The 14,531-nt window shown below is 43.5% G+C and overlaps 1 protein-coding gene across 1 annotated transcript; it reads left to right on the top strand.

Moving 5' to 3' along the window:
* The first annotated feature begins 1,553 nt into the window (after positions 1–1,553).
* Positions 1,554–13,221, top strand: LOC127846888 (uncharacterized). Its single transcript, XM_052378305.1, has 2 exons — positions 1,554–2,118; positions 10,063–13,221. The coding sequence occupies exon 2, from the start codon at positions 10,065–10,067 to the stop codon at positions 12,483–12,485; it is 2,421 nt and encodes an 806-aa protein (XP_052234265.1). The 5' UTR covers positions 1,554–2,118; positions 10,063–10,064; the 3' UTR covers positions 12,486–13,221.
* The last annotated feature ends 1,310 nt before the right edge of the window (positions 13,222–14,531 follow it).

The raw sequence follows: 14,531 nt of genomic DNA, 5'->3' as shown, positions 1-14,531 counted from the left end.
ATTTTATGTTTTCCTTATGTAAGAACCCTCCTAAAATAAATAAATTTAAATAAAAATAGAATTAAATTGCGTTTCAACATTTCCACGTGCAACAAAATGGAACCACACCTAGCCCACGTGCTGGAAGCACGTGCATTATGTCCAGTTGTCCCAGTTTTGTATGTTTTATTTTTGTGTGTATTAAGAATCCGATTAGATTCTACATAAAGCATCAGATCGTAAACACACTAAACATAAACTTTGAACAAGAAAATGTTAACCGAAAAAAATGCCAACAAACCGCATAGCAAATCGGAAAATATATCTGGATTTGGTATAGATGTGTGCTTGTAGCATATATCCTTTGTAGACTTACCTCATAATGCCGTTGCATTAAATCGGTATGTTGCGTATTCCGCATGTCCCAAACTTTTTTGAAAACGGCCATTAGAATTGCGCCGCGCTATGGGTAAACGGGGCTTAATGCATGTGCGAAAAGTTTCGTTCTAGATAATCCCGCACAGGCTAATCACAGACCGACTGCACAGGCTAATCTGGGACGTCGCTTTACGCACTTGAATCAAGACCAGTTTTTCCAGAGCGAGGCAAAATTCAACATACACCGATTTCAAGATGAATAGCAGGTATCACCGAACGTGAGTATCGACGATGTAAATACACGACAAATGTGGCGTAATAAAACCTACCCAGAAAAAAGAACAGACGGTTCGCAATTTTTCTGTCACCATTAAATTAAACATACATATACATGTATTATACTATTAAGGGGGCCTTTTCCGGTTTTGGTAATTTGACAAATTACAAAAAATGGTTTCAGATACGCAAATGTTCGTTGTAGTTATGATATTTGTGAGGAAACGGTAATACTGAACATTTAACATGCTCTAAAAATCCAATATTTGCATCTTTTGACGACTTACAAACCTGAAAATAATAAAACGTTGCAACGCGAAACGATTTACTAATTTGGATAGTTCTGTTGTTGTCGTTATATTGTGTGACACTACGAGGATTGCTATATGAAGTATAAAATACATCATTCATTTTATGAGCACGGATGTCCGAGTGGTCTAAGCCTTAGACTTTTACTCCTGGTGTCAGTGGTTCGAGCCCTGTTGAGGGTTACTTTTTTTTATTCTAGTATTTTATTGCAGCTTTTTGGATCCAATGTTTAAATTGATCAATAAAAGGCATTTAATGGTGAACTTTAATACATGCCAAAATCTGTGAAAAGATCCCTTCAAATCTTATTTCAGTTGAGACCGACTCAACTTGCCGTCTCGACTTAAATATTATTACTTGTTAAAGATGTAAGCAACGTTCTTCAAAAGGAGGTTAGATTTATAACCTTTTGCGGGAAATCGTCTACCAATCTAACATGAAAATAAACAGTTTCCAGATGAAAAGGTAACATTCTCTTACTTTTCTAATTGATAAAACTACTAGTGGGTTGCTTCGGTACACAAATACGCGTTCAATTGACTGACGGCTTCGTATACGTTCAATTTATGTTTGAGGTTATTTTACACTAACTTAGCTAAAGAAATGTTGTGATTTATGGGTTTAGTGGATTGTAACCCTGAGCGATTATTACGAGTTGATTATATCTGTGCTCTTGGCGCGAATCGGTCTCTTTCTGGCAGGAATTCATTGAGATTAGACGTTGATTACTAACAGTTCTTTTATTAACCTTATTTGCGGGATCACTCAGTTTACTCTGTTACGTTCATTGTTACTAGTTAATAGTTTACAGTTCTAATTACTTAGTTTCTAGCAAACTCTAAGGAATAGAGTAAAGAAATCATTTCATTGGCGACGAGGAAAAAGAAAAACAAATTCAAAGAAGAAATTCGTGTTAATTTTCAAAAGTTAGGACATTTCTCATTGAGTTCAGGATCTTGCGGCTAGTGTATTTAGCCGGCAAACGAACTTTGCAATCTGTGAAAGTGCTGGTGTTCAGGGCTTCTTTGCTCGACATCTGTGACTGTGTTCAGGGCTTCCTTGCTCGACATTTGTGTGCTTGTTATTGTGGGCTTCCTTGTCCAATAACTTGACGACATCCAGGGGACGCAGGCAGATTCTGGTAGAGATTGAAGACGGCAGCATCTCAACAGAAAGGTTTGCAAAGTTTGTTTGGGTTTCACTGTAAGGTATAGATTGAACCATTCAGTGTGGGTTTAAGGCTCTTGGATTAGATAAAATTGGGATCACAGGTTACTGACGGGTAAGGGTGTGGAATTTGCACAGGTTACGGGTCAGGTGATTTCTAATTTTGGGGTGTGTCAAGACTTTAACACATCGATTGGGGAGAAAGAGGGTTATTAAGTGAATACTTACAGTGGGTTAGCATACAGTAAATTTGGGGTATTTTTCATAGCAAAGTCAAATCCTTAGTTTTACGGGTGCGGTTAATATTATTTCTCATTAATTAAAACATTTTGAGTGTAATATTGGATTTGTTCGTCGGACGGCATCTGTACTTGTCTTTGACGGACGGAAAAAGGGACGGACATTGCCGGACGGATAGTGACATTCATTTCACTGGAGCGCATCAGCGTGTTGTGCTCATTGATTTGATTTTCAGGCGCTGTTGTAGGTAAGACTGGTTATTGTTTACCTGTTCTGTTTGCGGTTTTGCAATCAGGGTTTTCTGTGTATTTGGTACATTAATGCACAGGAAGGGTCTAAACGCCCTTGTTAAGTAATTGTTGGTTTGGGGTAAGACAAACCTGCATTACTGGTTCTGTTGGCGTGATTTATCTCGCTTTCAAGCTTTAACGTGCATGCTTATTATCAATTTGTTAATTTAATTGCATGGTTATTGGAATTTTATTTTTCAGGTACATCTGTTAACTTGCTCTAATTGTTAGCCTGTGTTTGTTGACATTTGCACCATTTTCTATGGTAGGCTGTAATTGTCTAAAATTCACGTAAACAATTCTTTGGGGTACTTTTAGGGGCATTTAAGGTGGGCTAAAGTGGTCATAAGTACTTTGTACATTCACCTTTGTATAGTAGGCCATTAATGTCATAGATATTGTTGACTATTTGTCATTTATGTTGACATTTGCACTGTTTTCTATGGTGGGCTTTTAGTGACTAAAATTCATGTAAGCAACTCTATGGGGTACATTTTTTGGGGAATTTAAGGTGGGTTATAGTGGTCATATAGATTGTGTGCATGTATATTTGTATGGTGGGCCATCAAGGTCATAGATATTGTTTACTGTTTGTGTCATTTGAATAAAAATATTTAAAAGGATTAAAGGGTATTGAGTGTGATTGAGGATTGTTTTATTAATCTTATTCAATACTGTGAAAGTTCTAAAATGTCAGTACGCATAAATTTTGCGGATGTGGAAGAGTTAATGGCCTTACCTGGAGTGTCTGAAAAGCAGGCACGCGACATTGTGAGGAAACGGAAAAAGCATGGTTACCTCGACATGCATATGTTGAGCGAGATATTGGATGATGAAACTTCTGACTTGTTCGGTCAGATTGATTTCAGCAAGGAAGACATGGCGGATGATAATGTTGTATCTGAAGGTGAACAACAAGACGGCAAGCAAGGGATTGCGGGCTTCCAGTCGCCCCATCATGTCCACAAAGGAGATGAACAACAAAATGGCAAGGAAGGGATTGCGGGCTTCACATTGCCCCATCCCGTCCAGAAACTGATGAGTTTAGCAGAAGTTGTATCTCCTAAGAAAGAGAAAGGGATTGTGGGCTTCCAGTTGCCCCATCCCGTCCAGGAACTGATGAGTTTAGCAGAAGTTGGATCTTCTACGAAAGAGAAAGGGATTGCGGGCTTCCAATTGCCCCATCCCATCCAGAAATTGATCAGTTCTGCAGAAGTTGGATCTCTTAAGAAAGAGAAAAATACGGAACTTGAGAGTTTATTCGCGACTCAACTGTCCGTAAAGCCGAAGGTCCTCAAAAATGCCCTGCAAGGTAATCTGGAGCTAGCAGATAGTCTACCGGATCCTCCTGTTAGTAAGAACAATAAACACCCATCTGTCAACACGAAGCCAGGTCCTGGTATAAGCGTTGTCACTAAAGTTCAGAAAGATGTGACCCGACTTGATAAAGAAGACAGGAAGTACCATGAAAAAAGGCGATATGAGTCTGATACGACTCATCACAGTGTCAGGCATAAAGAAAGACGCGAGCGCCGTTCAAGAGATAGAGGTGAGCGCCGTGGCAGTAAAGAAAGGCGTCATAACTCTAGTGACAGAGGCTATTCCCCAAGAAGGTCGCATCGGTCTCCGTCCAGAAGACGTGAGGAAAAGAAAGAGTATTACAGGAGGAGAAGTAGTTCGGATGATCGCTCACCAGAAGAGGACCGGAGAAGGTCGTCCGGTGGAAGACGTAGACAAAGGTCGCGAGACAATGATAGTGATAGGGATCACTCAGGACGTCGCTCTGATCATCGGAGTAGCCACAAACGCAGGTCCAAGTTTTATTACACGGACAGTGACTCAGACTCTGAGAGAGAGTATAGGACACGCAGGAGAAAGGAAGAAAAGAGGGGTAATCCAGCGAAACTCCCTAAGAACTTAAGATTTGATGGAAAGTCTAGTTGGCTTTCTTTTAAACAAAAGTTTGACAGTTACAAAAGTGTAAATTCATGGAATGATAGTGAAAGTAGAGACTATCTCAATTGGTGCTTGGAAGGGAAGGCACTGGATTTTTTCGCCATCACGACACAGATGGGCGATATGTTTTCATTTTCTGAAATTATGAGAAAAATGGAAGGTCGATTTGGTGCCAAAGAGTTGACGGAAACCAGTAGAGTGAAGTTTCAGCAGGCAATGCAGAAAGCAGAAGAGTCCCTGGAGGATTGGGCTGATAGGGTGTTGACCTTGGCAACTCCTGCTTTCCGAAACCTGCCAGAAAAGCACTGCATGCAGGAAGCAATTTCTAAGTTTTGCCAGGGATGTGTCGACAGGGAAGCAGGAAAACATGCTTGTTTTGAGCGTCCCCGTGCGATGCAGGAGGCGGTGGACTTAGTAAGGCATCATCAATATGTCACACAAGCTGTAGATGGCAACCGAAAATCAAAGTACGCTGTGAATGCTGTGTCGGGTGAGGATGACAGGATGTCGCGCCTGGAAAAGATGGTTGAGCGGTTAACCTCAACCGTACAGTCCTTTTCGCAGCGGAAGACATTTCCACAGCCACGTTCACCAGGGTCGCCCCTTTTGTGCTTCAGATGTGGCGAGGAAGGCCATTTTAAGAGGGATTGTACCCAGCCTAAAAAAACTACCACAAAGAACTGGGGAAAATCCGGAGATGGCAGGAGTCCTTTAAACTCCAACGGGCAGATGGCATCGGCCAATCCAGACCGCCCAAAGAAGTAAATGGCCAACGACCCAGCGTGCACTTCGTTTCAAGGGCTTCTAGTCCTGATAAGAGTGCACATAAACGCAATGTGAAAGTCGGCGTCTCTTCCCTAGTGTCGATAGGCAATCATAAGGAAGAATGTCATGAGGTAGGGGCTTATAGTCCTCCTCCAGTGCAGACGGTTCCTGGGGTTTCTAATCCAGTTTCGGATGTATGTGTTTCTTCTCTAGAGGCGAGTGGCAATCACAAGGAAGAATGTCTTGAGGTAGGGGCTTATTGTCCTCCTCCAGTGCAGTCGGTTCCTGCGGTTTCGAGTCTTATTCCAGATGTCAACCAAACGTTTTTAAAAGAAAACGACATGACTTCAAACGAGAAGGTTCCCTCAGAAGACATTGTTTCGGTCAATGTGGTACGAGCGGGTTCGTCTTACGTTTCCATGGAAGTGAAGGGTGTGTCCCTAGTTGCACGAATAGATTCGGGGGCTGAAATAAGCATCTTGTCATCAACGGTATATGACAAATTTGTACGTAAACCAGGAAAGTTGAAAGATGTGAATATGAAGATGGCGGATGGTACAGTGCTGTTGGGCTTTATTGTCCACCCTGTTAACATGAAGATAGGCACACAGACTTTCAAAGAGCGGTTATACGTAGCACCCATCAGTGATGAAATGCTTCTGGGACATGACTTTTTACTACATTTGGGAGTGTTGTTGGATCTGAAATCTGATACACTGGTTATCAATAATGAACATATCCCACTGAATACACATTTCAAGGATGGCCATCCGGTGGTGGCGAGAGTGACCATCGCGAAACGAACCGTGGTTCCACCAAACTCCGTGGTCAGACTAAAGTGTGATATGAGTGTTCAGATGAAGGATTACTTTGTGGAGCCAAAGAGGGATATGAAGTTGGTTGTGCCCAGGGTTGTTAGACATGGTGGTGATTGCCCTGTGGTGAGTTTTATAAACCCTACAGAGAATTACCGTGTTTTGAAGAAAGGTTCAATCATTGGAAATGCTTATGAGTGCTCAGAGTTTCAAGAGGATCCATTTTGTGAACAGTCTGCTGATGTCACTTGCTCTACCGTAAAGGAAGGGGAATTGTGTAACCACCAGGGTGAAAAAGGATCGATGGAGGTGCCTAGCCATTTACAGGAAATGTACGTTAAGTCAATTGTCGGTTTAAATGAAGAACAGACAAAGGAGTTGGCTAAACTTTTGTGTAATTTCCAAGATGTTTTTGCCAAAGACGAGTATGATCTTGGGAGTTTCAATCACATTGAACATTCAATTGACACAGGTACAGCGAAGCCAGTTAAGCAAAGGATTCGAAGGACGCCTGCTTGTTTTGCTGAAGAAGAGGCGGCACACCTGAAAAGAATGGTAGATGCTGGTGTGATACAGGAGTCGACCAGTGACTGGGCATCAGCACCGGTGTTGATACGGAAACGCGATGGTACCGTCCGCTGGTGTATAGATTATCGTGAATTGAATAATGTGACAGTGAAGGATAGCTTTCCACTGCCGTTAGTGGAAGATTGTTTGGATACGCTGTCAGGGCATGTGTGGTTTTCTAAACTCGATGCGAATTCAGCGTACTGGCAAGTGAAGGTCAAGGATGAAGACCGGAAGAAGACTGCATTCACCACAAAGTATGGTCTGTTTGAACACGTAAGGATGGGTTTTGGCCTCACGAACGCGCCCGCTACGTTTAGTCGAGTGGTCAACCTGGTACTGAGAGGACTGACCTGGAAGACAGTTTTGGCATTTCTGGACGACATCCTGGTAATGGGACGGTCATTCGAGGACCATGTGCAGAGTCTGCAGGAATCTTTACTGCGGTTCAGGCAGTATGGGTTAAAGCTGAAGCCAAAGAAGTGTCTGTTTTTCCAGCGAGAAGTCGAGTTTCTGGGGAGAATAGTCAGTGGAAACCAGATGACAATGTCCCCAAGGGACACCATGACTGTAGCGGACTGGCCAGAGCCCAAGTGTTCGAAAGATGTGCAACGGTTTCTAGGGTTCGTAAACTATCACAGGTCATTCGTGAAGGGTTTCGCAGATCTAGCAGTTCCGTTGTATGCATTGACGGGCAGAAATCAGTTCAAATGGGGCATCGAAGAACAAAAAGCATTTGAAGCATTGAGACGGGCTTTAGTTGAACCGCCAGTCCTTGCTCTACCAAACAATCAGGATCCATTCCTGTTGGATACAGACGCGTCAGATGTTGGTGTGGGCGGTGTGCTGAGTCAAGTACAGGAGGGTCAAGAAAAGGTTATAGCTTATAGCAGCTTCTCGTTGACACCGGAACAGCGAAAATACTGCACTACAAGGAAAGAATTACTTGCGATTGTTTGTTTCACCAGACAGTTCAAGTATTACCTCTTGGGAAGATCATTTACAGTGCGAACGGATCATTCCAGTCTTACATGGCTGTTACGCTTCAAGGACCCACAAGGACAGTTGGCGCGCTGGATGGAGGAACTGTCGCAATATCACATGGTGGTTAAGCATAGACCTGGGGCTAAGCATGGAAATGCCGACGGACTTTCACGTGTTCCGGACAGTTTGACGTTTTGTCCATTGTATGTGGCCGGTGTAAAGCCAAGGGACTTGCCTTGTGGAGGTTGCGCGTATTGTGTTCGTGCTGATAAGCAGTGGAGCCAATTCACAGAGGAAGTGGATGAAGCGGTGGGTTTGTCAGTCGCACACAAAGCGGAAGATGCTGTTTCTGAACAGGATAATAAGTCCCAGGTTGCGATTAATGCTCGGGAGGTGAATACTGTGCAAAGTGGTGAAAGGCTGCAATCAGGTGGGTTTACCTTACCCCCTGAGTTGAACCGTGCCTCGGGAGGGTTTCCTTTACACCCAGAGTTCAATAGTGCATCAGGTGGGTCTCCTTTACTCCCTGATGGCACTGAATATCTATCATCCATGGAGGTCAACATTGTCTGGGATCCTGGAGGGAAACAGATTATGAGACCATCAACAAGTGATGCCAGTTGTAAAAGTGGGCTTACTTGCCCCGGACAACTGGATCAAAACAGAGTGTCAACCATCAAAGTAGAGGGTCCAGTGAACAATGACTCTAGTTTTAGTGTTTCACTTGTTTGTGAGGACGTTTGTGCATGTTCTGTGTTCGTGTCGGATGTGACAGATAGTGGCAAGCTGCAATGCTGGGGTTTCTCCTATGAAGAGCTGGAGAAGGCACAAAAGCAAGATAATAGTTTAATGTTCCTTCGGGATTGGCTTAAGGACGGTTTAGAGCCGGATGAAGGGCAGTTGTTTATCGCAAATGCAGAGGTGAAGTTTTTCTGGATCAACAAAGAATGCTTCAGACTGGTTGATGGAGTGGTGTTCAAGTCGAAGGAGGGCTCAGGTGATATGGAATTGGTTATTCCGGACAGCCTTAAAACGACAGTTATTGAACTACATCATGACATTCCTTCATCGGGTCACCAAGGTGTGGCCAGGACAAAGGCAAAAGTTAAAGAGAAATTCTTTTGGTATCATCTTGCTAAGGACGTGCAAAGTTATGTGCTCACGTGTGACGTATGTAATCGGAACAAGAAGAACAAAATCTATGGAAAAGTGCCCCTGACAGAATATCAAGCAGGTGCGCCAATGGAGCGTGTGCATATTGATTTTCTGGGACCCTTGCCGAAGACTGCACAAGGGAATGAACATTGCTTGATGATGGTTGACCAGTTTACCAAGTGGGTTGAGTGCACACCACTGCCTTCTCAGAAAGCCGAGGTTACTGCAAAGGCGGCGATAGATACATTTTTCTCCCGGTTTGGATATCCGTTCCAATTATTTTCGGATCAAGGTCGGAATTTTGAGAGTAATTTGTTCCAGGCTGTGTGCAAGGCACTCCATATCCACAAGTCTCGGACCACGCCATACAGACCTTCTTCAAATGGACAAGTTGAGCGGTTTAACAGAACCCTCATGGATGCAGTGCGCTGCTTTATAGGAAAAGCACAGGACAAGTGGGATGAAAATATTCCGCAAATCGCAGGTGCAATCAGGGCTTCGGTTAATAGAAGTACGGGCTTTACCCCAAACATGTTAATGTTGGGGAGAGAAGTGAATACCCCTGCCCAATTGATGTTTCCTAACATAGCAGAAAAGTGTGCAGACACCGAAGAATATGTTTCGAATCTGGTGGAAAAGATCCAGAAGGCACATGAAGTAGCTAGGGGTACTCTGAAGACTTCCTCAAAGCGAATGAAACGGAATTATGATCTCCGGGTGCTGCAAAGGCCATATGCGGAAGGTGATGTTGTTTATCTGCTGGACACGGCGGTGCTGAAAGGAAAGTGCAAGAAGTTGTGTTCGCCATGGAAAGGGCCAGCATTGATAGTAAAGAAGTTATCAGCGTATCTGTATCGTGTCAAAACCAGGAACTCTTTGTTAGTGGTGAACCATGATAGGATGATGCCATGCAGGGATCGAAAGTTACCTGCGTGGGTTACGCAGGAGAAAACAAGAGATTCAAGTGTGAATTCTTCTCCTGTGAGTGCTGATGAAGAAGATTGTCATTGTGTGTGCCGTGAACCCTGGGGTGGACGATTTATGATCATGTGTGATTTCTGTGAGACCTGGTATCATGGGTCTTGTGTGAATGTTTCACCGACTGACGCACTTGACATAGACAAGTACAGATGCACTGTGTGTAAGGGTAATAACTAATCATGTTATTTTCTCTATTTTAGCAATGGCGAACAATGCAAATATGGAAAGAGAAGTTAGAAATCTCCTGGGAAAAGGCAGGCTCCATCCAAATCCTGACCAGTTTGCCAAGGACTTGGTATTTCTGGCGGGATCGGATCGTCAACTGGCGAAGGAGCTGCTTATGGAGATGGTTGCGATGGCCAACGGGAAAATAAATGCTTCAACATTCACTGTGAAGAAGACCACTAAAAACTGGCTAATGAGGTTGGCATCGAGCTTAGATGTGTACCAGGCGTACTCCAGGCAGTGGATCAGCGACAATGTCTGGAAGTTGCCTCAGGCTAAGGTCTCCAAGGTAGTCCCAGAATATGATTCCAGCCGGAACAGGCGGGATATCCGTGAGGGTGTTCCCACCGTGAGATACTTGGGGAACGAGGTGCTGGATGAGGAAAACTTGCTGGCGTCTACATCGGATGACGACATGGACTTGGGCTCGGATCCAGGAAAGTTGCTGGAAAGCCCTCGGTCGAGTATTTCTACGGGTTCCGTGAAGGAACAGCCTGAGGCGAAGCAAGCAGGACTGTATCAGGGCGGCGTCGGAAGAGGTTTGTTGCCACTTATGAACCAAACAACTGGAGTGCCGATCAGTCTTGGGACAGTGTCATTGTTGCAGGGAGTGAAAACCCTTGGACTTGCTCGGGTTTCTTCACCCATTGAGAAGAGCGGATGTATGCCTGGTCAAGCTGAACCGTTGCAGAGGTCAGACGCGTGTGTTGGGGCATCTTTGCTCACGGATGCTGAGAGACCTGCTGAAAAAGAACTGGTACAGAGGTCAAAGGAATCTGTTGGGGCTTCTTTGCCCACAGATAAACAAACACCTGTTGGGGCTTCTTTGCCCACAGATAAACCAAGACATGTTGGGGCTTCTTTGCCCAGAGATAAACAAAGACCTGATGTTGAAGTAAGGAGGCAGGGATCTCATCAACCAATTGTGGTTCGCCCATCCACGAGCGGAGTCTCGAGAACAGTGGCTGAGAAAAACCAGAAAGGGGAGTTAATTGTTACCATCCCGGGAAAGAGAAGGAGGGAAGATGAGGTCCTTGGGGAGTCATCGTCTGTTGTTGCCAGTTCTGGTCCTATGAAGCGCCAGACTCGAAGAGGGTATAAGCCATGTGTGGTTCCAGGATGTACCGGTCCTACTGGATTTGTGAAGCTGCACGCCTACAAGTACCACATACCGGGGGTTTTTGATGAACATTTACCGGCATTTGAGGTTGCAGTGGTAAGAAGACGTGTTGCAGCACTGAGGCAGGCGGCAACGTGGCTCTTGAGCAAAGTGGCTACCCTTGACGACTTAGTCAAGCATGTGGCCATGCAGAAGCTGCTTGATGGCAAGGACAATACAGAAATTTCAGAGACTCAGAAGGAAGCCATGGACGGGATTTGTAATTTCCTGAATGTTCGGGTACCAGAAACATATCAGCTGGTCCCACCAAACAGTCCGGCTGTATTGGTTCATTGGAAAGCCTTAGTACTAATTGCTGCGTCCCTTCAGGAGGACGAGAGGAAGTACTGGATAGAAACGTTCGGTTCTCCTGAGGGCTCAGCGGTGGAAACAGCCCTTGCCGTAGGCCCGGAGGCTGTGGATAGTCATTTCCATCCGGACCGATTGGCTAGGCGGTTGGGATTGCGGACAGATGGCCCGGTTGAAGATATCCTGGAGAAGGGACCAGTGGCGGAGGAAGAGAGAGTTTCTCTAAAAGGAGGAGTTGCGGTGTACTGTGATCCGGCTACATTTCCTTCGGCCGCATATCTCGCCAGGTTACCCCCATCAGTTGGCGTTGCTATAGGAATCCATCCACGTCTGGCCAATCAGTCACAAGAGACCTTGGATGATTGGATTGGTCACATGAAACATCTGGTCGGGAAAGAACGTGTCGTTGGGTTTGGAGAGATTGGATTAGATCTGACGGAGCCAGAGAAAGATTGGCATCACCAGTTCCAACTAGTGGACCGGTTGTTGCCATCATTGAAACAGCGACATGTCCTGGTTGTCCACTGCCGTGGTATGCCTGGAGACAGTAGTACGGCCGCGTTCATGCTGTTGCTACATAGAATGAAGTCTGTCTCTCGCATTCAACGAATGCACTTACATTGCTTCTCTGGAGACAGTTACGTCGTTGAGAAGTGGCTGGAGGCTTTCCCAGAAACCTATTTTGGTCTTACCAACATGGTAGAAAGGTTCGACAGAAACCAACAGGAGGCAGTCACACGTATCCATGAAAGTAGGCTGCTCCTAGAGACGGATGCGCCGTATTTCCCTTTGCCAGGAAACAAGTGGTCCTCACCAAATCAGATCCACAGAGCTGCTCGACTTGTGGCGGACATTAGGAACGTGTCCGTGGAGGCAGTGTTGGCAGCGACTACAGAGAATGCCATAAGGCTCTATGGACTGAGGGTTTAATGTATGGGCTTGGTTGCCCAACAACCTGAACCAAAGTTTTTGAGGACTGGACTACCAGGTGTTGATTTGTTGAGTTATTATACCAGTGACCATTGCCTAATAATCATTAGGGCTTCTTTGCCCAATGAAGAAAGGGAATCACCCAGCTGATGCAGGAGCTTTTGTGTGGGCTTCTTTGCTCAACTAACAGCAGCTCAAGCGGCGAATTGGAATCTGTTGGGGCTTCTTTGCCAACAGATCAAAGGAAATCATCCAGCTGATACAGGAGCATTTGTTTGGGCTTCATTGTCCAACACACAGTTGCTCCAGAGGCGAATTTGATCATTAGGGCTTCTTTGCCCAATGAAAAGTAGGTTCCACAGAAAGAGAAGGGCATTTGTTAGGATTCTCGTTGATCAACAAATGATGAAAATGCCATTAGTCACTCTTGCTCACCCCTGGCCGAAAACTTTTCAGTTAAAGTGGGGAGGAGTGTTGTGATTTATGGGTTTAGTGGATTGTAACCCTGAGCGATTATTACGAGTTGATTATATCTGTGCTCTTGGCGCGAATCGGTCTCTTTCTGGCAGGAATTCATTGAGATTAGACGTTGATTACTAACAGTTCTTTTATTAACCTTATTTGCGGGATCACTCAGTTTACTCTGTTACGTTCATTGTTACTAGTTAATAGTTTACAGTTCTAAATACTTAGTTTCTAGCAAACTCTAAGGAATAGAGTAAAGAAATCATTTCAGAAACTTCAGCGTACAGTTTATATAGTATTGACATACCTGTACGCTGAAGCTAACCCCGTATCGAAAGTCAACCAGAGTCGTAACATACTTATCTCACGCTATAAATCAAAGAATGCTCATTTTCTTGGATACATTTCTAGATATATTGGTGAATGAATATAAATTACTGCATCAAGGAATATCTTTAGGTTCAAATGTTTCGAATGCATCTTACAATAGATGAAAATAACTCTCATCAGTCTGAAATTCACAATTTTGACGCCATTATCGCTTTGTCACGTGACAAGTTTTCATTTGGATAATTTCGGATCGACCTTGACATTTTATGCTGAAATGGTAAACATTACTTTCGTTTTGTGAAATCTATTATTTTTGATTAACAACTTACGTCTGGTGGATTATAAGACTGATTTCAGTGTGAATCAGGTACCTTAAAATAATATTCACGTTGAGTTTGTATTTACACTACAATTTGTTTACAAAACAAGCAAGAATAATCTTAACTACCAAAAAAAGTCATTCTGAATTTTAAATATACCTGAGCACATGGTATGGTACTAAAAATAGAAATAACGTCATATGACCGTGAAATCTCGGGAGATTCGCATTTCAAGAAAGTCTGTTACATCGCTGTTTTTCTCGATATGTTATAGCAAAATAGATAAATTTTAAATGTTTAAGATAGTATTTTGGGAAAGAATATACCATTTAAATGTAAAAAAAGGTCAATCTTTCCGATCAAGTGGTTGATTTGGACCAATAACTGCATTTAAAAGCTGTTTTGGACCGGTCTTTGTTAACTGTCAACTTTTCAGGAATTTCTGGTTGACTTTCCTTATGGGATTGGTCCATAACTGTAAAGTCGCGCCAGTCAAAAATCATAAAAAGCGACATTTAAAGTTATGGTAGCCAGAACTAACACTAACTCAAATGCCAATGCTGCCATAGAGAGCCATAATGAAATGGGCGGCATTGTTTTCCAGATAGATAGGACACAAATAACAGGTACCATTAGATATTACACATCAATCAAATGAGGATTGATACAGTAAATACTGTTTACATATATATTCTATACGGATGAAGGATTCTTATTAAAAATTACTCCTATAAATATGAGGTTGATTAACATCGACCTCATATCATTTAACGTTATTTTGCAATTGCATCGTTCCGACATGAATTCATGTCGGAAGCTTTAACGGCATCAAATTCATAATATGATTATAGGTGCTACCTAATTTACGGGCAAAAGCTTTTAAAGTTTTTTTTGATAACCATGTATTTTTAATAAATACATGGACATGATT

Source organism: Dreissena polymorpha, chromosome 10, assembly GCF_020536995.1.
Source record: "Dreissena polymorpha isolate Duluth1 chromosome 10, UMN_Dpol_1.0, whole genome shotgun sequence".
Lineage (NCBI taxonomy): Eukaryota > Metazoa > Mollusca > Bivalvia > Myida > Dreissenidae > Dreissena > Dreissena polymorpha.
Note: the sequence above shows the minus strand (reverse complement) of the source record. Positions and strands in the feature narration are given on the sequence as shown.